The 23,239-nt window shown below is 36.6% G+C and overlaps 1 protein-coding gene and 1 long non-coding RNA gene across 4 annotated transcripts in view; both read right to left on the minus strand.

Annotated features, from left to right (window-relative positions):
* LOC138166790 (uncharacterized) overlaps nucleotides 1–23,239 on the minus strand; it is a 1,160,016-nt gene that overhangs the window by 1,049,457 nt on the left and 87,320 nt on the right. The window lies entirely within an intron of this gene.
* The window catches only part of NNT (nicotinamide nucleotide transhydrogenase), a 142,190-nt gene that overhangs the window by 45,668 nt on the left and 73,283 nt on the right, over nucleotides 1–23,239 (minus strand). For all 3 annotated transcript variants that reach the window (XM_069095311.1, XM_069095310.1, XM_069095312.1), the window contains exons 14-18: nucleotides 18,424–18,619; nucleotides 16,669–16,902; nucleotides 15,113–15,273; nucleotides 11,790–11,969; nucleotides 2,250–2,409 (exon numbers count right to left, since the gene is read on the minus strand). In XM_069095311.1, the coding sequence (XP_068951412.1) occupies nucleotides 2,250–2,409; nucleotides 11,790–11,969; nucleotides 15,113–15,273; nucleotides 16,669–16,902; nucleotides 18,424–18,619 (931 nt within the window). The remainder of the gene's footprint in view (nucleotides 1–2,249; nucleotides 2,410–11,789; nucleotides 11,970–15,112; nucleotides 15,274–16,668; nucleotides 16,903–18,423; nucleotides 18,620–23,239) is intronic.

Genomic DNA, 23,239 nt, shown 5'->3' on the forward strand with positions numbered 1-23,239 from the left:
TCCAAGAACCAGCCTTGCTAAGTTCTAAAACAGTTGTTAGATGGCTGGACAACTATATGACAAATTGTTTTGATCACAGTAGTCTATATCAGTAGAAAGAGTACCCATATTGATGAAAACAAAGTTCTTTCAAAGTATTAAAAGAAGTAGAGGAGATTTTATCCTATGAAATGAAACAACTTCTTAGAAGGCTAAACCTGAGAAGAAACTTTAAGTCAACTAATTCAATGGTCCTCAAACTTTGAGGGTTAAACCCCTAAAAAAATAAAACTTTGGCAATAACCTTGCAATAAAATCTCATTCTTTTTTAACATCACTATTACTCATAAAATAGTACAAGGCTGATTTTTTAAAATCTTATATTTTCAGAATTTTATTCGGAAATTAACAAGATAAAAAAAAAACCGGGGATATGATTACTAACTATTTGTGTTTTATAACTGGGAATGATATTATATGGGATGGCTTACTTTGTAAGAAGTTTCAAAACAATTTTCATTTTCTCTTTTACTTACATAAGAAATGCTTGTCGAATTGAATAAGCTAGTATTTTTGGAAGCTTTTCATTCATCACATTTTCACTTGAGAAATTTGAGAGCTTTGTTTCTAAACTGGAATTTGTTCATTAATCCTTTTATAAATTTGTCAGGGCTATGGAACTATTAAAATCTGGTAACATCACAAACACACACACACACATACACACACACACATACACACACTGTGCATCAGGATGACTAGAAGTTAACCCAAATTAGAAATTTGTTACTATTGCATGTGTTTCTTCTGTACTTGGAAGATTTGGTGCCTGCAGGTTTCCTACATTATAAAATCTTACTTATTAGTACTTCTGCCTTCTCATCTCTTCAAACTCTGGATTTTATTCAAAATTCCATAACTGGTGATGACACCAAAATATAAGCTTTTTAAGCAAAAATTGATAGGCAACGATTATTTTACACACATTCATCCATTCACCAATAGTGAATTATCTTATTATCAGGTAGTAAAATGTAGTAAAAAGACTGATTCTAGGCCAGTAAGAAACCAACTCCAATGGTTTTTTCTACTGAGCAAACATTGAGCATGAGCAAAACTCATTTATTTTATAAGCACTTATTATATGTAATAAACACCTATTATGTGCCAAGCACCGTGCAAGGTGCTGAAGATGCAACTATAAAAAATGAAAATTCCCACTCTCAAGAAGCTTAAATAGATGGGGTTGCTGAGTGGATTTTCCTACCATTAAGGGAAAAGAATAAACATTAAGTACCTAGCATGTGCCAAGCCCTTTACAAATATTACCTCATCCAATCCTCTTATTATAAGCCCTTGAATTATTTTATAGGATCCCAAGATTCCACAAAATATAGTCTGAGAAACATTATATAGATGAGGTTGCTGAAGCCTCAAGGGGTTAAATAATTGACCTGTGGTCACATGGCAGCTGAGCATTAGCACAGAAGAGAGAGTATCTTCTGCTTTAGGGTCTCATGTTCCTTCTACTATACCATATCAAGTCCTGATTCATGGGGATTTTTCAAATTACAGTTTTGGTAGAACCACAAAGCAGCTCAGAACAAATCAATGAAAGAAGTCTCCAGTGGGCAACCCATAGAGCTTTCTTGGAGAGACAAAGCAGATTGAATGCTAGGTCTGGAATCAGAAAGACTTGATTTCAGATCCAAAGCCTCTAACACTATCTGTGTGATTGTGGATAAGTCACTCACCTTCCTTGATAGTACATAGTAGGAACTTAGCAAATGTTTACTGACAAACTGACTGATTGCATTGAGCCTCAGAAAGTCCTCTACTTTACTAAGTTATAGATAGACAGGACAAAATCATACATCTTTAAAATACTGATATAAAGTTGGGGGATTTTTTTTTGCAAATTCTGTCACGCCTTAAAAAAAATCAGTATATGAAATCCCATACTATTGTCAAGAATGGCAAGACCACAAAAAACTTGATGCTTACCATTTTGAGGAAGATGGTTCAGGCTCAGAAAACTGATAAGATATAAAGGAAATGAAGATGAACAAATAAGGCCAAGTTGTTCACTGGGAACCTAAAGGGGCATTTATCTTGATCTCTGCAACTCTCAAAACTTGGGTGCCATCTTTCAGGAAATGAATCCTTCATATTTTGTTTTTTAATTATCAAGAAAGAAAAAGAAATCCTCCACTTTGAAGAACTCTTAAAAAGAAACCATCAACTGTTTCCCTTTTTTAATTTGTTTTTACCTGGAGTAATGATAATGCTATTGGCTTCTTTTATCATGTCAATAGCATTATCCAAATTAATTTCAGTATGTGTGCCAGAAATTTCCATAGGTTTCCCACCAGCTGTGGAAGTAGTGCCATAGCCTCCAAGGATCACATTAGCCAGGGAACGATTCATGGCCTGAAATTCAAAACCATTAGAGTTTCAGAGCAGATGACAAATTGAACTGAACAAAACTGCTGACTCTGCTTTAAAAATCATATTCTTCAGAAGACAGAAGTGAGCTGTTTTAATCTACATTACTTTTACCTGTTAAGACTATCACCTTCATACAGATAGGCTTTTTTCCATGCATGCTTCAATAAAAGATAAGATGCAAACAGGCAGCTTTATGACAAATTTCCAGCTCAGACAACACCCATTAACTGTCTTAAACCTGATTAGACATGGTCTGTCTAATCTATGGACAGATTCTCCAGCAGTGTGAAACAATGATAGCAACGAATCACAGGAAATGGGAATTTTACAAGGTGACTCCTTGTAAATCCTTCACCATGAATGGCTCAGAGCAGCAAAGTGGAGGCAGCAGAAGTGGGGAAAACTAACTGGCCCAAACTGTTTCACTGGAGTGATGCTGCCCCCTGTCGTCGAGAAGAGTAGGTATCACCCTCTCCCTTTTTCTGATGAACCATTTTGGACATGAGGTCCCATGTGGAGTTACTGGGCTCCCAAAAGTTTTTCTTAAAGTTAAGCATGCTCATTATCTGTTTTTATATTAAGCCTATATTCCATACCACATATTTTCAGCCACCAAAACATGCAGCACACGAATTTTTCAACTAGAATTTTATGGAACATATAACAGAAAGGCTTATAAAATTTTTTAAATGTTTTTAGAAGACAGAATGTGCATAAGACTTAAAATACTTAACTAAAGACAAATTATATAAGGGAAAGGCTACTGGTCCTATGTGAAGGCACTATGGAACCATAACTCAGTTGCTAACTATAAATAATTCTAAAATTATTCCCACCCTATTTTCCTATTCATGACCTGTTCGTGATGCTTTACAGCTGACTGAGTTTCAGGATGTAAAAAAGGCTCTTCCTCTAAAAAATCTGGCAGTTTACAATGCAAGCATTGCAATGGCAGAAAAGAGACAGCTTTCTATCCAAAAGCTAACAAGACATTTTATTTTGTTTAGGAAATCTTGACAGATATAACAGTAAGAAAAAAAAGAGAGAGACAAGCCAAATTATTAAAAGCAGTCTGAGAACATGTAGCACCAGTATCAAAGCTGATAGATATGGCATGGTACAGCTGGGAAAAGAGATGGCTTTGAAGCCAGAGAACCTTGGGTTTAAATCTCAGTATTAAATTTTAATTAAATTTTAAATAGTGACCTTGCCAAAATCACTTCAGATATTTGGGCCTCAGTTTCCTTATTTGTAAAATAAGGGTGTTGGGCTCAATGACTTCTAAGGTCCCTTCCAGTTCTAAATTTATGATCCTAGATCAGAACATGACCAGAAGTCGTTGTTGTTGGTTTTTTTGGTAGGGATCTGTGAATTCTTTAGTTGAGGTCATTCCTAGTGTGGAAACTCCCTCCACAAACTGACAATTCATCTATAACTTCATAGTCGGAGAACTGTTTCAGACACTAGAGGTTAAATGGGACTTGCCTATAGTCATATAATTAGTCTGAGTCACAGGCAGGATTTGAATCTGATCTTCCAAGGTCAGTCCATTGCTTGAGTCGAAGTATGCATTCCAGACAAATGTGCATTCCACAGCAGCCAAAATTCTAGCAAATTCCTCTGAGATTATGACATTCTAAGTAAAATCTGGAATACCATGCAAAGGTTTTAAGTACTCAAGTGTCCACATAAAAAATTGTTTGTAATTATTTAAGGTTGGTTAGTTATTATCCTCAATTCATCCTTTTAAAACTAAATCCTAAGCAAAAATCCAAGTAGGGTATATTGAAGGCTTGTAACCTATTCCACTTTAAACTGTTCAGGGACATTATTGCAAGTTCTGTTTGTGACTATAATTAAATCAATAAAATGGGTAAAATTTATTTTTTTCATCCCTAAGGACTGGTTCAACAACTTTATTTATTTGTGGCTATGATATATAGAGCACTGTGCTAAGAACTAGGAGAGATGCAAAGACTAAAGATGTTGTGATTCATCTTTTGAAGCTCAAAATCTGGTATGGTAGAAGGGGGGATTAAAAACTATAACAAAATGTAACATATAATTATGTTCAATAAATTCATGAGATTAGAAAGGTGCAGACCAAATTCTATTTGAGATTAAAGACAAGAAAGGTCAGATATACTGGCTGAGGATCAGGAAAAGTGTCATGAAAGAGATGGGCTTTTCAATTAGGAATAGATTTGGGGTGGACACAATGATACTCCATAAACAAGAAGCAGTATGAGAGGCAGAGATGTTAGGCAGTACAAGATGCATTCAGACCGTGGCAAATGGTCCAGTTTTAGACCCAGCTATTTCTCATAGAGGTATTTTTTAATTTAAATATATATTTTCTAGTAAATTTGGGGAAAAGATTTTAGGAAAGTAGTCATGCCAGAAATGACCTTGTTTCACTATTATAGGCTAGAATAATTCATTTGTTGGAAATTTACTACAATTCACTATAATGAAAGGATAAAATTACTTTAAATTTACTTAAAATGAGCTATTTTTTCTTAAAAAGCTGAATGGAATTGAAGGAAGAGAAATGAGAGAATTCTATAGATATTAAATTAATAAAGTGTTCTAATGTCTAGCTACATTTAAGGAAAAGAAAGAGATGGGAAGAAAAAAAAAACCACAGCAGTTTGAAGTCCACTTGTTAACATGTATCCACAATTAAACCCTGTTAGACTGATTCCATGTGGTCTCTTAAAAACTAAATTATTTTTCTTTTCTGTGAATTTGCCATTGCAACACTTTAACTTTTTCAATAGATGCTTTATAGATACTTAAGTGATTAAGTGAATTTTTCACTTAAGTGATATCCTGTGACCACTGAACTAAACAGTGAAGAGTCCTTAGCCTCTCAGAAAGACAAAAGCATTTATGTAATTGCAAAAAGTTCTTTCAAGTGACTATAACCTATTATAAAAAATGTACTTCATTAAAAAATCTAATTCACATAACTCTAAACAAATTTTATTAGAAATGAATCTGAAAACGGTCTTACAATGACCTTAGCCTGAACAATAACCATGTAATACCATTCATGAGCATCTTTCAGTATTTCCTAATTGTTAATTAATTAATCTTAAGTCTCCTCATGCATAAAATTTTCTTTAGCTGACAAAAATGCTTAATTTTGCTGCCTTTTTTGACTGTGTCAACAAATAGTATATAATGAGAAAGTAAAGACCAAGTCCTCTTAGACAACTTCAAGACATGGAAACATTTTGGCAAAACCTTCCTTGGCCCAACCAGTGTGGACACTGTCCTTAAAGAGAAGCACTTTGCTAAGAAGGTCTTTGACTCCATGGGTGCTGATTAGGGTCACCACCCAACTCTTTTTATGCTTTGCCTCAGGGTTATGGGAGGATACGTTCTTCAGGGACACAAAGGGCAAAGGCAAGAACAAGTGAAGGCTGAAGAGAAAGGGAAAAAAGCTATTCCTTGTCTGGCTCCCCAGTTCTAATGACTCTCCTCAGCTCCTTCACTGCCATTCATTTATGAAGTGCCTATTCCATGCTAGACTTTGAAGATAAAAGAGGAAAGAAACAATTCCTACCAGTCAGAAGTTTAAAAGTTATGTCCTCCTTTTTATCCCACTCTCAAATTGTCCTTGAATCCTATAATGAAATAACCAGATAACTGAGAATCTGGTCTTTATATGATATATAAACTAGTCTTATATCAGTCATATGGGTACAAAGACACACTATCTGCACCTATGTGTTACTCTATCTTTCATCATAAGATCTAAATGAAAAAAGGGGAGACATAATAACTCATACAAAGAATGATGACTTACGAAGTATTTTTCCTCACAACCACTCTATCAGATAGAGACTACACTATTACTATCCTTATTTTAGAGATGAGGAAACTGAGGTTCAGAGAGGCTGATTTTTCAGAGACTGATTTCCCTATAACTACATTTCCAAATTAAATGTGAACATGAAGTCTTAAGCCTAAGTCTCCTGACAACAATCGCAATACTCTTGCTACTGTACTACACTTCCTTCATACCACATTTCCTTTTGTAAATGCGTAACTCTGGTCTCTTCTCTCTCTCTCTCTCTCTCTCTCTCTCTTGCTCTCTTTCTGTCTCCCTCTTTCTCTCTCTTCCCCCCCCCACCTCTCTCCCTCCTTCCCTCCCTTCTTCCTTCTTTCTCTCAGAAAGTCTCTGAAGGACTTGCTTTCAGAATATGAACACGGGGAAGAAGGTGGAGACCAGGAAAAGGAAAAATAATTTCTTATCAGGAACAAGTGGTGAGAGCAGTAAGGAAAGCAAGCAAGCCAGGACCTCTCTACATAACAGAAAAGGGGTCACAAAAAGACAGCCCAAAACAAACCAAGAAGTGTCCTCTCCAGGGATGGCAGTGGGAGAAAATGTTCCACACTTTTTCCAATATCCTTTCTCCCAAGCCATCTCTACTCTCACTCAGCCCAAATCTCTAACCCTCAACTTCATGAGTGGGAGCAAAAATTTCTATAGTACTTGCTAAGTGCCAGGCACTGGGCTAAGTGCTTTATAATTATTATCTCATTTCTTTATCCTCACAACAGCCCTGGGAGGTAGGTGGTATTATTATCTCTAATTTACAGTTGAGGAAACTGAGGCAAACAGAGGTTAAGTGACTTTGTCCAGGTTCACACACTGAAGGCTTGATTTGAACTTAGGTTTTCTTGACTCTAAGCCTGGTGCTCTATTTATTATACCACCTAGCTAGCTGTCCTAGATCCCACTAAAACCGAGGGAAATGTGTTTTCAGGAACTGGCCTATTTTCCCACTGAAATACTGTAACAAAGTATAGAGAACATGGTATACTTTAGCAGAGATGCATTACAGGTTAAATGACCTTATGTGGGCTAACCTGAGAACCTAAACCTTATGCCATTAGTAATGAATGGCATAATTAATGCCATTAATAATGAAAAATAAATGAATTATCAATTTCTTTTAAAAACTAATGAACATATTTTTGGAATGCAACACATTTGTTAAGCTCATAGAAATGTTCCAGACCAGTTGTACATAAATCTAATTTTTGTAAACTGAATCACATCTTAAATGCATGCTGGAAACTTACTAAAGGAATCATATGGTGAATTTTTATAAAGTAAAGATTATTTTTGTAAAATAAACACTCAATATATCTTTGAGGCAGACATGGTAATGTACTCCTATAGTCCCTGTTACTGGGGGAGGCTAAGGCTAGCAGATTTCTTGAGCTCATGAGTTATGAGAAGCATGAGAGCTAAAGCTTGAGTGTCCACACTAAGTCCAAAACCAACATGTGAGACCTGAAAGCAGGGGGCTATCAGGCTGCCTAAGGAAGGATTAACCAGAGCAGGTGTAATGGTAATGTGGATTTGAAGATCTTCCCTGCCCCTTGTAATGGCAAGCAAACACATACTTAGCACCTTGTTTCACTTGAGCCTTGCCCTTGATTATATCAAGTCCTTGTTAAGAAACAGAACTTGTGAAACCCACAGTGGGAGGAACTAGCTGATGTAACAGGAAGGGGCAGAACAGGGGAGAGTTAATGACCAGAATAAAAAGCTGAGCACAAGCTGAGAGACAGAGAGACACAGAGAGAGAGGGAGAGCCAGAACTGCTGGAAGCAAGCAGAGTGGAGGCTGAGCAGATAGCATGAGTGAGAGAGGGGCATTCTTGCTTAAGGGAGCCTGTTTTGTTTTGAAGGCCTGTCCGAGGGAAGGTTTGGGAATGTGTGATAGTAATGGCAATTAAAGATTCCCCTGTATTGGCTTGGTTTTCAAATTGATTGTATTAAAACCCAGAGTTTGTTAATCCCACCTGTGGGATGGGCTTGTTGATGTGAAAAGAAAGTCCTGAACTGGGAGGAGCTGGTGATGTAGATTGGAGACACAAGAGAGAGGCGGAAGATCTTTTTGGTAGCAGCACCTCGTGGAGAGAGAGAGACTAAGAGAATTGCTGGTGGCCGCTTTGAATTGCCCTGGACTTTTGAGACCTGCCCCCTGAGCTGCCAAGGACTGAGGAGACATGGCTGTTTTGCTGGTACTTTGTCTGCTGTTTTGATGTTATTTTGCCAGATTTGTCCACTGGTGAAAGACTGTCCTGTTGAAGAAGTCCTGGAACCTGGCATTTGGTTAAGAAGGCCTGAGACTGTCCTGCAGACAGAGAGTGAATACTGTCCACTGGTGAGGGACAGTACTGTTGTTGCAGGGGTCTGGGAGCCTTTCTGTTGGTTCAGAAGCCCTGAAGAAGGATTTTCTTGTTGTATGTTTACAGAAATCCTGGGAGAGGGCTTTGCTAATGTGTTCAGGGGTTCTAGGGCTGTTCTACAGACAGAGGATAAATTCATGAAGGGACTGGCAATGTATCTTATGGCCTTGCTAAGCCTTGTCTCTCCAGGAACTAAGATTGCTGAGAACTTGCCTCGTGTCAAGATGAAGAAAAGACCTCCATTTGGGTATTAAGTGCTGTGTTTAAACTTGATGTAACTCTGGGGTAGATTCAATCGTGATCCAGAGGTGGGGAACTTTTGACCTTTTTGTGTTCTATGGTTGAGCAAATGAATGTATTTTACTTATGTTTGGAAACTAATCTCCATTTGAGAAGAGGGGCTTTGTGGTGGACTTAATTAAGGTATAGCCTAGGGGTGGAGAAGTATTTGGAACAGAGACTTTGTAATTGATTGAATGATTGGAAAGTCCTGGGGTGGGGTAGGCCTTGGAGATTATTTAATCACACTTAGTAAATGCTGTATTTTGAATGATGTCATGTTTTGATCTTCTCTGTTCTGGGTTTGTTACTGAATAAAATAGAGAGCACCTATGCTGGTATTTTGAACCTGGGAAGTTGCCTTTGCTTGATATTACATTACAGAATGTTGGTGTTCGCTGCATTGGTTATGTGTACCAACTTTGTGGTTACTATGATGAATCTGGCTTTCTGGTTTGGGGATTCAGTTTTCTGGCATTTGAATAAATGCTTTGGTTCTGTCCTCCATGTGGAGAGCCTGTTACATTTTGTGATTCACAACTACACCAGCATATTCATAGCTGCCATGGGCACTGTGAATATCGCATTGGCGTTACACCAGGTCAGAAATGGAGTATATTAAAGCTTCCAAACCAACAGTAGTGGAATTGGGCCCATGAGTGGTGGCTATACTTCCTGTTCCTGCCTAGGCAAGATACAGAGACCTAGTCTCCAATATACAGACAGTTCTCCCTTAATGTAGGACTTTGTGGGGCTCTCAACCCCTCTATAGCTCTGAAGTCCCTACAGCCAGAGAGGCTTCAGTGCCTGGGGCCCCATAGTCAAAACAGAGGACCCCAGGGCTGCAGCTGTGCAGCCCCTGCTACCTACACTTCCACCACCTACCAAGAAGAGCCAGATTTGGAGCCCTGGGCAGCTAAATTTTTCCTAATTAAAACTTATATAAAGCAAGAACTGTGTGTGTGTATGTGTTTGTATGTATACAAAAGATTTTTAAATGCAAGACAATCTAAATTTTTCTAAATATGGTTTGCTTAAGGCAATATATACCTGTTCTTAAGTATTTTTTCCCTGGTATAAGTTTTTAAACAATTACTTATAAAGATTATTCCTTTATTGTGGTTTCCCAACAGAGCTACCAATTTCCCTCCCATGTGTTACTAAGCACCTCCTTAACAAAGTCCATTTCTTACACCTAAAAATATGAAATGAAAATCAAAGTAAATCAACTAAAAAGTATCAAAATTCAGTAAAATTGAGTAGGAAACAGAAATTTTATATTAAGAATTATATTAAAATATATTTTAATTTAGAAACAAATTATCACAAATTGGTAATACTATCAGACATAGAATACTGGAGTGACCTAAGCTAATATTACATTTATATTCTCACTTTGGTGTTCAAGCCAGACACTTTTAGACCAACGAATGGGTATTCTGAATGTCAAGGGGAAGTCTGAAGATTTGGGAGTTGAAAGAAAACAAAAGAAACAGGAATATGGAAATTAAAGGAAGAAAGGGAGGGACTGATGTCTTGAGACACCCAATGAAAAAAATATATATTCAGCAGAAATGGCTTCTCACAGTTGTTTCAGTAGCCGTTATGGAGTAACTGTGCTACAGATTCCTTACTATTATCTTACAAGATAAAATTGTCTAGTTCTTACACAAACTAAAAAAAAAAAATCTCACCAAGAAGAGGAAGTGATCAGAGTTATGTGAAAAATGCCATTGATATAAAGAGACATCAAGGCAGGAAGCACATTGGCTAGCATTGGTAGGACTATGATGCTATGAAAAATAAGTGTATTAGCAATTAAGTAAAAACTGCAAACTTCTAAAACAAACAAGTCAGGTTATATTAATACTACAAGTCTGCTGTCCCCTGCTGGCCATCAAGATTTTTTTCAAAGAAGCAAGATCAATCTAAAGTTTTAGTTTATAAGAGAAAATATTCATCCATATTCAGAAAATTATTTTAACAAGATAACGTTAGGAATTTCTTCCTCATAAGGCTTTATCAATAAAAAAAATCTCAAGTGTTACAAACAGTGTCAATTTTAAAAATATGAAAATCCTAACCCAACCATGAAAATCAAAAAAGTCATTTGTGTTCTACAAAACTCTGTAATGAGTTTGAGGTATCAAAACCCTGAAATTATTTTACATTATTGTCAAAATAACAATGAAATCTTTACTTTTCATATAACATATCTATGGCAAGCCTCCCAAAAAAAGTATAAAGAAATTTTAACTTAAAGGAAAAATGAACTCCTCAAATATATTTCATATTGACAACTAAAAAAACAAAAAAATGAGTCATTCACTATCCTTCCTGAATTATTTGTAAAGCTAAAATCATGGGTGGCTAGGTGGCACAGTGAATACAGCACTGGCCCTGGAGGCAGGAGGACCTGAGTTCAAATTCGGCCTCAGACATTTGACACACTTACTAGCCTGTGACTTTGGGCAAGTCACTTAACCCCAATTGCCCTCCAAAAAAAAAAAAAAACACTAAAATTACTATATTCTTTAATCATGGATATGATTCTCTTGTATCACAGGTTATATGATCCTACTTGGACAATAAAATTTATGTTGGAAAACAATTCCATTTAATTCAGTGGCTTACAGTATAATGTCATTGAAATCAAGAAATAAAATCACAGAAGAAAATTAATTTTCAAAGTATATGTGTTGATTCTTTGAGATCAATCTTGACCTTAAATTTTTAGAAAAAACACATTTAAAACCAAAACTCAGATTTTCCCCTAAGGAGAAAAAAAAAACTGATGTTCTAATTTTTCACTACAAATTCTCAATGTCACTTTGATATCTTCCCCCAAATACTTGTCTTCTTGCTTACCACACACATGATGTAGGAGAGGATAGCACCAGAGGAGCCAATCAAAGCACCCACAATAGTGAGCAGGTTGTTGTTAAGAAGGAAACCTTCAGCACACAGAGCCCATCCTGAATAACTGTTCAATACAGTGATGACTACAGGCATGTCAGCACCACCAATAGCAGCTGTTAATGTCACACCCTGATAAAGGAAAAGCAAGAACAAATTAATTAGGCAAGAAGCAATATAAGACAAACTGCTTACTCAACAACAGCATACTTACTGGTAGGCGAACATTCATCAATGATAACCTTACTTTACTAGCCTGAAAATCGGACACAAATCTAACCAGTCAAAAACTACTCTAATTACTTGAATCCTTTCCTATAGCTCAGATATGCCTCAAAGAGCAATAGCATCAATTTTAATGTCTGACATCTAAAATGTGAATACAGTTTACACACAGTATAAACAATATTATCTTCCAGTATTGATAATTATATTTCTAAGGAATTAAAATTTTTTTGAAGTTTTAAGAGGTGGTCATCATTCAGTTCATTATAGTAAATGGAGTTACCATTAAAATCACAAAGTGTTTTTTGAGACACTGAAGCAAAATTTATTATGCATGCTTCAAGTGAATTAAAAAAAAACAGGAGTGGCAATCATAATCTCAGATGATGTAACAGCAAAAGTAGTTATGGTTAAAACCCTGACGTGTTCTAACCAAGAGAGCAAAGCTGGACATTTTAAAATCTAACATGAATCATTAAAATCATTGAGGAATGGACTCTCTAAATGCTTGAAGACTACCACCATGTATTATGCTACCATCCCTGGGTCTCTGTTTTCCAAACTAACCACCTGCACATTCTTCAATTGTCATATGACATGATTTCAAGACTCCTCACAATCTTAGCGGCCCTTCTCTGTGCAATCCAATCCAACAATCTTGCATTTATTAAGAGTCAAAAATGTGCAAGATGGTCGGCTAGATCCTAGGGATACAAAGAAACTGGGCCTGGTCTTGTGATTTCATTGTTATCTGGTACTTTCCAGATAAGGAAACTTCTAATCCAACAATGCAACAATATAGTCTTAATTAGAGAGTTGTCTAGGACACAAAGAAGTTAAATGCTTTGCCCAGGGCTGCACTACCAATAAGTGTTCAGGGAAGGACTTAAACTCAGGTTTTCCTGGCTGTAAGGACCAGCTCTCTATCTCATACAACAGAATTCAAAAGTGAAAAACAGCTCCTGCCTTCTAGAAGCTTAGAGTCTGCTAATAAAAAAAAAATAGCACAGGATATCCTAAGAAAAATCTTATAAAGACCAAAGTAACAGTAGGACATTCAAGGAGCCTTTCCTTCCTTCATAGATGTGTAATAGAGGGAAGACAGGTTTTATGTTAACCAATCAGTAAATCAACAAAAAATTTATTAGACACCTACTATGCTCCAGGTACTGTGCCAACTGCTGGGTCACAAAAAAAAAAAAGCAAAAGATAGTCTGTGACCTCAAAAACCTGATAGGCTATTTTTTTAGAATTCATCTCTTCTCAAAAGTAAGATCTCAGAAGGCTTTGATACTTCTTTATTTGAAAAACACTTAACCTCAGAGTAAATGGGGATTCAATTAAGTTCAATTTAAAAAATACATATAACTAATGAAAAACAATGCAATCACTAAATTCTTTTTTGGATATTAAATGTCCTATAGGGTAATGGCTTCAACTTTAGAATAATAATGGAAATTGTTTCCTTTATAAAAGTCACTAAACTGTAGAAACTCCTTAACAATGATGCCACTGCTAGACATATATCACAAGGAGTTCAAGGGCAAAGTGGAAAACCCCATGCATACAAAAATATTTACAGCATCACTTTTTGTAGTTACTAAGAAATAGAAGCAAGGTAGATATCCATCAATTGGGGAATGGCTGAAAAAATTATAATATAAAATGGAATATTAAAACAACAAATCTGAATAATGCAGAGAAGTTTAGGAAAAAACTTATATGAAGTGATGAAAATCAAAGTAAACAAAACTAGGAGAATAATTTACACAATACATAATTTACTCAAAAATTAAAAGAAAAGTACATCAAGAGATATCAGAATGATTTTACAAGTAAATTCTACCAAACAGTTAAAGACAATCCCAATACTATATAAACTATTTGGAAAGATAGGTGGAGTCCTACCAAATTCCTTTTACAACACAAAAGACATCAGAACAGCAATGTAGTAAAAAACCAATAAAGCATTTTAATCAAATAAAATACAGTTAGTTGATAGTTGAAAACACAATGTGTAATAAATGTTTCATGGTAACCAGTCATTCCATCAATAAAAATGTATTGAATACCTACTATGTGCTAGGCATTGTGCAAAGTACAGGGGATATCAAAGAAAGTCTCTCAAAAAGCTCAAACTCAGAATATTTGTTTCAAATTCATCTCTCCTCTTCAAATATAAGATCTCAACAGCATTGATAGTTCTTTATCTGGGAAGCATTTAGATTTATTGTAATCTCATAGCAAATCAAGTAGTAAGACTTCACAAGAAACAGAAACCCCATTACTGACTCAGTGAAATAAATCAAAAGGACTCCCCAATACCTAAAAGTTCATTGCTGTCTGCCCTTCATTTTCAAAGAGGACCATGACATCAGGGAGGTGGTGCCATGACATGAAAGTAAATTGTAAGTGAGGGAGGGCAAGGTCACCAGCCTCACTTTCTCCAGAAGGAGCCATCTGGGTCCAGGGGCCAGGTGTAGATCAGGACAACTGGAGATGGTCCAGGATACAGTGGAAGACACTGACCTTTTCACACTGAGGTCTTTAACTGGTCTCAGTCTGACTGAGGCAATGCCCATTCAGTGATTAAAGCTTAATAAAAAATGAGGCAGAGAATGGCATCTCAAAAAAAAAATTAATCTGGGAGGGGAAGACCCTCAGGGTTTCTGGCCAAAACAGAAACAAATACTATTTACATCCAAGTTAGGGACAACTCGATACACCTTTGGAGATGATGAATTAGATCAGAAAATAAGATAAATAGGGGCGGCCAGGTAACAGAGGGAGTAAGAGCACCGGCTCCAGTGTCGGGATGACCTGGATCAAATCCAGGCTCAGATACTCAGCTCAGATACCACCCCCAGAAATAAATGGCCGTATAACCTCGAGCAAGTTACTTAGCCCCGATTGCTTAAAAAAAAGAGAGAGAGAAAATAAGATAAATAATTCTTGAATTAGCCCAATTAGGAAAATTTGACAGACATAAGTAGAATATAGTTTTATTGAATACTTTCAATGGCCCTTATTCCATTCCTCCATTTACTTACCATGATGGCAGAGAGGGCAGACACAGAACCCAGACAGGTAATTCCCATAGTGTAGCTCGGATCAAGCATATATGGAATTACTCCACCTGCACTAGCAGTCAACAAGCCTAAATTGAGTAAATGCCTTCCAGGCAGGAGGAGAGGGGCAGATTTCAGTATTCCTAGAAACAAACATATTTTTCAGAATCTAGAAATTTTGCTAAGACTTTATTCCCCTTAAAAATATAGTAAAACTAACATAAGGAAATTCAGAACATTGACTCTGTGACACAGGATACTGAAAACACAGAAGGAATTCAAGTACTTTCTTATAATTTACTTTGATGGGGGCAGGGAAAATTCAGAGTCTGGTTTAACTTAACTCGGTTTTTTTCCTCCTACTTTGATCAGAAACACAAACCATTTCTTTACCCTTTGTAATACTGTCTTGGAATCTTAAAAAGCAATTTTACTCTGGTATGACCAACATATTACTAGTTAAGTGTGGTTTTATTTATTTAAAAACTTCAATACTACATCTTTAAATGAGACTTTCCTAGGTCCACGAGCATCCCAGATTATATCAGTGGAGCCCAAGGGAGAATCTTTGTTGCTCAATTGTTGCTAAAGACTCAGTAAGAGAATGAGAAAGTTTCAGGCTTTAGGTTCTTTTGTGATTTTTAAGTTTTGTGGAAGTTTCTAACTAAAGTTGAATGAACAGATTACCGAAAGGCAAGAAAGGATTTTTTTTCTTTATAAATTTTGGAAAGCAGTTTAGATATCATCTCTAGACAGTTGCCTTCTTAAGGCAACACTGAAAACAGTGTTTATTTCCTATTTCTATTATTCTCATGATTGAATTTAGAAGTTTCAAATGCTGCCATCTTGGCAACATTATGGTAGAAGTTTTTTGTTTGTTTGTGTTTTTTTCACTGAACATATGGTGCCAGTAATCACACAAATATTCCAAAACGTGCCTTCTGTTGCCACTCATTCTATCCTACAGGAACAGATCAAAGGACAAATGTCGATTCTGGTCCTTGATGGATTCTCTAAGAGGTCTCTAATTAAGGATTGAAATACCTTGGATTTTTTTTTAATCTTCACAATATAAGACAACTTTGACAGTTAAAAATCTGTGACTTCAGCCAAATTTTGGGATCTTAGTTTCTTTGCTTATGCTTTTTATAGAAACGCTTTTAAGTCTTTATTAGACTTATAATAATGAATGAATACAGGCTATATTCTCGGATGAAAATGTAGTTGTGTATTCTATAATTCTTGTTCCTTTAAGATCTTTTAGACATTTTGTTAAGATATTTTTGGGGCAGGTAGGTGGCACAGTGAATAGAGCACCAGCCCTGGAGTCAGGAGGACCTGGGTTCAGATCCAGCCTCAGACACTTAACACAAAAAACAGCCATGTGACCTTGGGCAAGTCACTTAACCCCAATTGCCCTCCAAAAAGCAAAAAAAAAAAAAAAAGATATTTTCAAAACTTTAAACAAGTTCAAAAGAATTTAAAACTCAAAAACAAAAAGAAAACAAATGCATTCACCTCCAAGTTTAAACACTTACCCTGCAATTTTCCATAGGCAATGAGTGAGCCACTAAAAGTCACACCACCAATATAAGTACCTAGATAAGCCACAATCTTGGTGAGGTTTGCTGCTGGATCCACTGCAAAATGTGGATACTCGACCATGTATTCTGCTATACAAGTAAACACAGCTGCCAAACCTACCAAACTGTGGAAAGCAGCAACTAACTGAGGTAAATCAGAAATCTGGATACGCTTAGCAATCGTAAAACCTGTGAAGACCCAAGGACAAGGAGAGAGAAAATTTAAAAATAAAGCTTGACCTCTTTCAAATTAAAACAAAATACAATTGAAACATAAAAAACACTTAAAATTACTCATCATTATTATAATCCCCAATTATTTACTGAGTATCCTACAACAAATGAAAGACATTCTATGGGTCTCCAAAGACATCATGGCAGATTACCTCTGTGAAGGAAATCTGAAGAGCCTAGAAATTTCATCATCTTCCCTGAATGCCCCTCACCCTGTTATACTCTTACACAAATTTTCTTGGCAGACCACCTCAAACATAGAATCTAGACCACAACACTCTCTTGTCCAAATTGTCTTTTTGCCATGCCCTTTTCTCGCTTTGCACGTGCTTTTCCCCTTTTTTCTTCCATCCCTACCTCTCCCCTTGCCTAATCTAGAACATCAGCATCTCCCTCTCCATACTTATTACAATTTTGTACTTCCCTCTAAACCCCTGTTCAGTTCCCACTATAACCCACCCACAGAGCAGATAGATGAAGTCTACAGGGACCTCATTTTTCAGGTTGGTGATGGTAGGAAAGCAACCTGGGTATTCTGGAAAGAAATGCACAATGAGAAATAGGTAAAGCAGTGGAACGGAATATCTACTGGTATAATATGGCACAGTTCATGGAGTACTATTTGACTCATGGTAATCAAACTTCCACACAGGACCAGGAGCAAAACTGTTCAATGTCACTGCCTATTCAAGAACCATTGCTTCAGCTGTCCTTCAAGAGACTGTGACTATCCCACACAAAGGGGCCAAAAGCACTCCTGTGACAAAAATAAACACATAATCCCCAGCAAGTGGTATATGCAATGATATAAATAAAAACAACATGTTGTCCTAACAAAAAAAATTAAGGTCTATGTTGGATAAACATATTAATATCTAGACTTCTTTTTTAAAATTATTATGCAGGAACAAATACATTAAAATAACACTTCAAAACCACTGCCAGCTTATAGCTAGAGGTTGGTTTTCATCCTGGCTGCATTTAAGCCTGGTATAATTAAACAAGTGCCGTAGTACTCTATGATCAATTCATTAAGCAGAGGAAAGTAGAAGCCCACATTTTTCTTAACAAATACCATACTTGCCTTATTTTTTATGGACCCTAGGGAAGATCACTGAAGCCCATTTGCCCTGGGAACTTTCTAGACCAATAATTTTAAATGTCCTCCCAGGGTGCTCAAACAGTAGCATGGGGCAGAGATGGAATGTGCCCTTGGAGGTCTAGAAGTGCTCACTAATCATGGGACTTTGGGATGTTGGCTATTACAGGCTTCCTAACAAAGGCAAAACCCAAAAACTCCAGATTCATAGACCTATGAAGAAATTCCATAACAAGCTACAAGCATAAAGTTCACATCTGGTGCCTCTCTACATAAGTATAAGTGTAATATATTGCAATTTTTTAAAAAAGAAACCTCTTTAGTAGTTCTCACTTTAAAGGTTGTGATCTCTTCAGTTTTTACATCCTACTGCTTACCAATGGTGCCACCCAGAGTCATTGCCCCAGACATCTGAGCTAACAATTCTGGATTCGGATTAAGACTTCCCAGAGTGGCTGCCAAACCTCCAGCAACACCAATCATGCCCAAAGCATTTCCAAGACGAGCAGTTCCTTGAGTGGAAAGACCAGCCAGGGCACCAACACAACATAGACCTGAGCCCAGATACATCATCTTTTAAAAGAGAAGGAGAAAAATATTATATTCAGAACTTTCCAGTTTTTAAAAAAGAGAATTGTTCTTGAGAAGTCTTGATTTTCTAAGGCCAGATTTTCAAAGATTAACCAAATGATTGAGGAAAGGATTTTTTTTCCTGATTTTTAAAGAATTTGCTCTATTTGTTAGAATAGGAAGGGAAAGAGGGAGAGGAAAAAAGTTAAAAAGGGAGGAAAAAAGGGAAGAAGAGAGAAAGGAAATAAACATTTAAGTACCTGCTATGTACCATGTTGAGCACTTTACAAATATCTCATGGATCCTCACAACAACCCTGGGAGGCAAGTGCCATTACGATCCCCATTTTACTACTGAGGAAACTGAAGTAGACAGATTAAGTGACTTGCCAAGGGTTACACAACTAGTAAGTACCTGAAGCCAGATTTGAATTCAGGTCTTCCTGACTCCAGACCCAGTACTTTATCCTTATGGCTACTACTACTTGCACCACCTTATGGCTACTAAAGAAAGGTGTACAAATCCTACAAAATATTTCATTTCCTTTAAAATATGTGTTTTTAGGCAAATGTGTCACATATTTCTGATCTTGGGCATGCTAAGCATAGAACAAAAATTTGAATGAGGTACTACATCCAAAGATGCAGATAACACAATACTATTAAAAGGACCTGAAAATATCAGCTCAGATCTCCCTAGATATAGTAGTTGGGGGGTAGGGAGGGAAGGGCAAATGCTAGAAGAATTGGTACATAAAATGTCCAATAATCAGATAATCTAGTAAAAGTAAAATAGTTCATTACTGTCTTGGAAAGAAAGGCAATAGTCAGACTTTTGTGAGATATTCAGCACAGACAGAAAAGGGTAAAAAGAATATGGCATGATGCTATTCTTAATATGGGCAGAGTATTATAAAGTGAAAAGGGAAATCCCTTATGAACATGATGCTACAAGGAATCTCTCAGTATAAAAATATTTTTAGCAGCTCTTCTGATGGTAGCTAAAATTGGAAAACTAAGGGAAACGTCAAAAAATTCTGGTATATAAATGTAATAAAATATCACAATATTAGAGAATTGTTAGCACAAGAAGTGATGAAATGGACCATTTCAGAGGAAACTGGGAATATATTTATGAACTGATGCAAAGTGAAGTTGAGTAGAACTAGGAGAAAAAAATATACAATGATAACAGCATTATAGGAAAAAAATAACTTTGAAAGATTCTGATAATGCAATGGTAAGTTACAAGTCCAAAGGAATGAAAATGAAACACATCATTTACCTTCTGATAAAGAGAATGTAACAATGTATTATAGACAATATAACATAGAGACATATGTTTTCAGACACAGCTAAAACTAAAATTGTTTTGCCAGGTTTTATCTTTGGATTTTTTTTTATCACTCAGTGTGGAGGGGAGGGGAAAGTAGTGGAAAGGACAGATTAATAAAAGTTCATTTAAAAACCATTTTTAAAAAGAATACGATATGGAATATTTTACCTAGGTGTCAAATCTGTGGAAAAGGGAAGAATGTATAACCACACCAGAGACAGAGGGCATTACTAGATATAAAAAGGATAACTTTGATTGCATTAAATTAAAAAGCGTTTGCACAAACAAAACCAATTGAGGCAAAATTAGAAGGAAAGCAGAAAACTGGGGGAGAGGGGAAGGAAGGAGGAATTTTTACAGCAAGTTTCTCTGAAAAAGGCCTCATTTCTCAGATATATAGAGAACTGAATCAAATTTATAATAATGGTTAAAGGACATGAACAGGCATATCCTCAACAGTTTTGAGATGAAGAAATTAAAGCTATCTATAGACATATGAAAAAATGCTCTAAATCACCACTGAATAGAGAAATGCAAATTGAAATAACTCTGAGTACCGCCTCACACATATTAGATTGGATAATATCATAGAAAAGGAAAATGAAAAATGTTGGAGTGGGTGTGGGAAAATTGGAACACTAATGCATTGCTGGTGGAGTTGTGAACAGATTCCACCATTCTGGAGAGCAATTTGAAATTTTGCCCAAAGGGCTATAAAACTCTGCATACTCTGTGATCTAGCAATAGCAGTACTAAGTCTAAATACAAAAGAGATAAACAAGAAAGAAAAGTACCTATATGTACCAAAATATTTATAGCAGCTCTCTTAGTGGTGGCAAAGAACTGAAAATTGAACAGATGTCCATCAACTAGGGAATTGTTGAACAAGTTGTGGTATATGATTGTAATGAAATACTATTGTGCTATAAGAAATAATAAGGGGATGCTCTAAGAAAAACCTGGAAAGATTTACATGAACTGATGCAAAGTGAAATGAGCAAAATCAGTACAACATTGTATGCAGTAATAGCAATACTGTATGATGATGAATTGTAAATGACTTAGCTATTCAAAACAATACATTGACCCAAGATAATTCTGAAGCACTTACAATGAAAAAAGCTATTCACCTCCAGAGAAAGAACTGATGGCGTCTGAATAGAGACTGGAGTATACTTTTTTATTTTATTATTCTTGAGGTTTTTTTTTGGTCTGCATTTTCTTTTGCAACAAGGATAATATGGAAATATTTTATGACTGCACATATATAATCTATATCAAATTGCTTGCCTTCTCAGTGGGTGGGAGAGGGTCTGGAGGAAGGGAAAGAATTCTAAACTTAAATTTTTTTTAAAAAGGAAGGTTAAGCATGCAGGGACAGGCTGGGAAGCTACAGCGCAGGGTAGACCAGGAGGAGGCCTGACCAACCAGGGGAGCAAGTAGTCCCACCAACCACAAGGGCCACTACCAAGCCTTTCACCAAAGGGCTGGGACTGGAAAGGGCAAGGTAACAACCAAATGCAGGGCCCCAGTCCAGAACAGCAAATACTCCTGGGACTACCACTCCATAGCCCAGAAATTTTAAAAAGAAGCCCCTATCAGGACCTCCAAGGACAAGGATGGCAGAGTGAACCCAGCCTGCTACAAACCCCCCACTGACCCTGAAAACATAGTAACTCTTACCCCCAGGGCAAAACTCTCAACAATAAAGGCTTGGGAACCCTAGAGGAAGGGTCAAAATGGGTAGAAAGCAGAATACAAAGCCTCTGGAGTCCTACTATCATCAGAGGAAGGAAACAAACTCAGAGGGAGACAATGTGGATTCCACAGCCACAGTTGAACACATCGTTTCAACAGGGAACAAAGCTCCCAAGCACAGAAAGCTCTCCTAGATGAGCTCAAAAGGAACTTTGAAAACCAAATGAGAGAGATATAAGACAAAAAAAATAATTCTTTTAAAATCAAAATTGCAGAATTAGGAAAACATTATAATGAAGAAAACAGCTCCTTAAAAAGAAAAGTGTATGATATGGAAAAGGAGCTCCAAAAACCAGCCAAGGAAAATGATTTGCTAAAAACCAGAATCAACCAAATTGAAACAAATAACTCTATGAGGAATCAAGAATTCATCAAACAAAAAAACAAGAATGAAGAATTAGAAAAAGAGGTAAAATATCTCAATGGAAAAATAACTGCTCTGGAAAACAGATCCAGGAAAGATAACCTTAGAATCATAAGCCTGCCAGAAAAGCATGATGAAAAAATGAGCCCGGAAAACATTCTCCAAGAGCTCATTAAGGAAAATGCCCTGAGATACCAGAACCTGAGGGTAAAATACAAATCAAGAGAATCCACCGGACACCTGCTGAAAGAGATCCCAAATTGAAAAGTCCTAGAAATGTTGTGGCCAAACTCAAGAACTACCAGGTAAAAGAGAAAATACTTCAAGTGGCCAGAAAGAAACAATTCAAATATCAAGGAACCAAAGTGAGCATCGCACAGGATTTGGCAGCCTCTACACTGAAAGATCAGAGGCAGTGGAATTCAATTTTCCGCAAGGCAAAAGAGCTCGGGTTACAACCAAGGATCACCTACCCAGTGAGACTGAGCATATTCTTCCAGGTAAAGAGATGGTCATTCAATGATATAACAGATTTCCAGACCTTTCTGATGAAAAAGCCAGAGCTCAATGGAAAATTCAACTTCCAACTATGAGATGCAAGAGTGACATAGAAAGGTAAATAAGGAAAACACACACACACACACACACACACACACACACACACACACCCTGTTATTTAATAAGAGCAAACTGTTTATAGACAAGTAGAGGGTATGAGTATAAATTATACAAAATTACGATTAAAAAAATCTTATCAAGGGCTACAAATTGACTGCAATGGAAGAAGAGAAATGAATGAAGTGGAAAAGGGTAAATTATGCCACACAAAGAGGCATAAAAACAATACAGCAGAGGAAAATAAAGGAGGGAGATGAGTATTATGTGAGCTTTTCCCTCACTGGGTCTGGTGAAAGGAGGGAATAGCAACCAGTTAAGCATAGGACTCTATGGAGAAGAGAAGCAAAACATATCATGTTAGAGAGAGGGGGAAGGAGAGGAGCTTCACATGAGATTTGTTCCTGTCACTCTTGCTGTGCAGAAGAAATAACATACTTCATTAAGTATAAAAATATCCTATAGGCAGTAGGAGGGGGAAAGGGCTACAAAAGGGGGAGGTGGTAGGGAGGGAAGAAGGGGGAAGGTGAGGAAAAGGGAGGGGAGATGAT

The sequence above is a fragment of the Petaurus breviceps genome, unplaced genomic scaffold (genome assembly GCF_028583685.1).
Source record: "Petaurus breviceps papuanus isolate PSGF00001 unplaced genomic scaffold, PetGlider_PUasm1.0 226, whole genome shotgun sequence".
Lineage (NCBI taxonomy): Eukaryota > Metazoa > Chordata > Mammalia > Diprotodontia > Petauridae > Petaurus > Petaurus breviceps.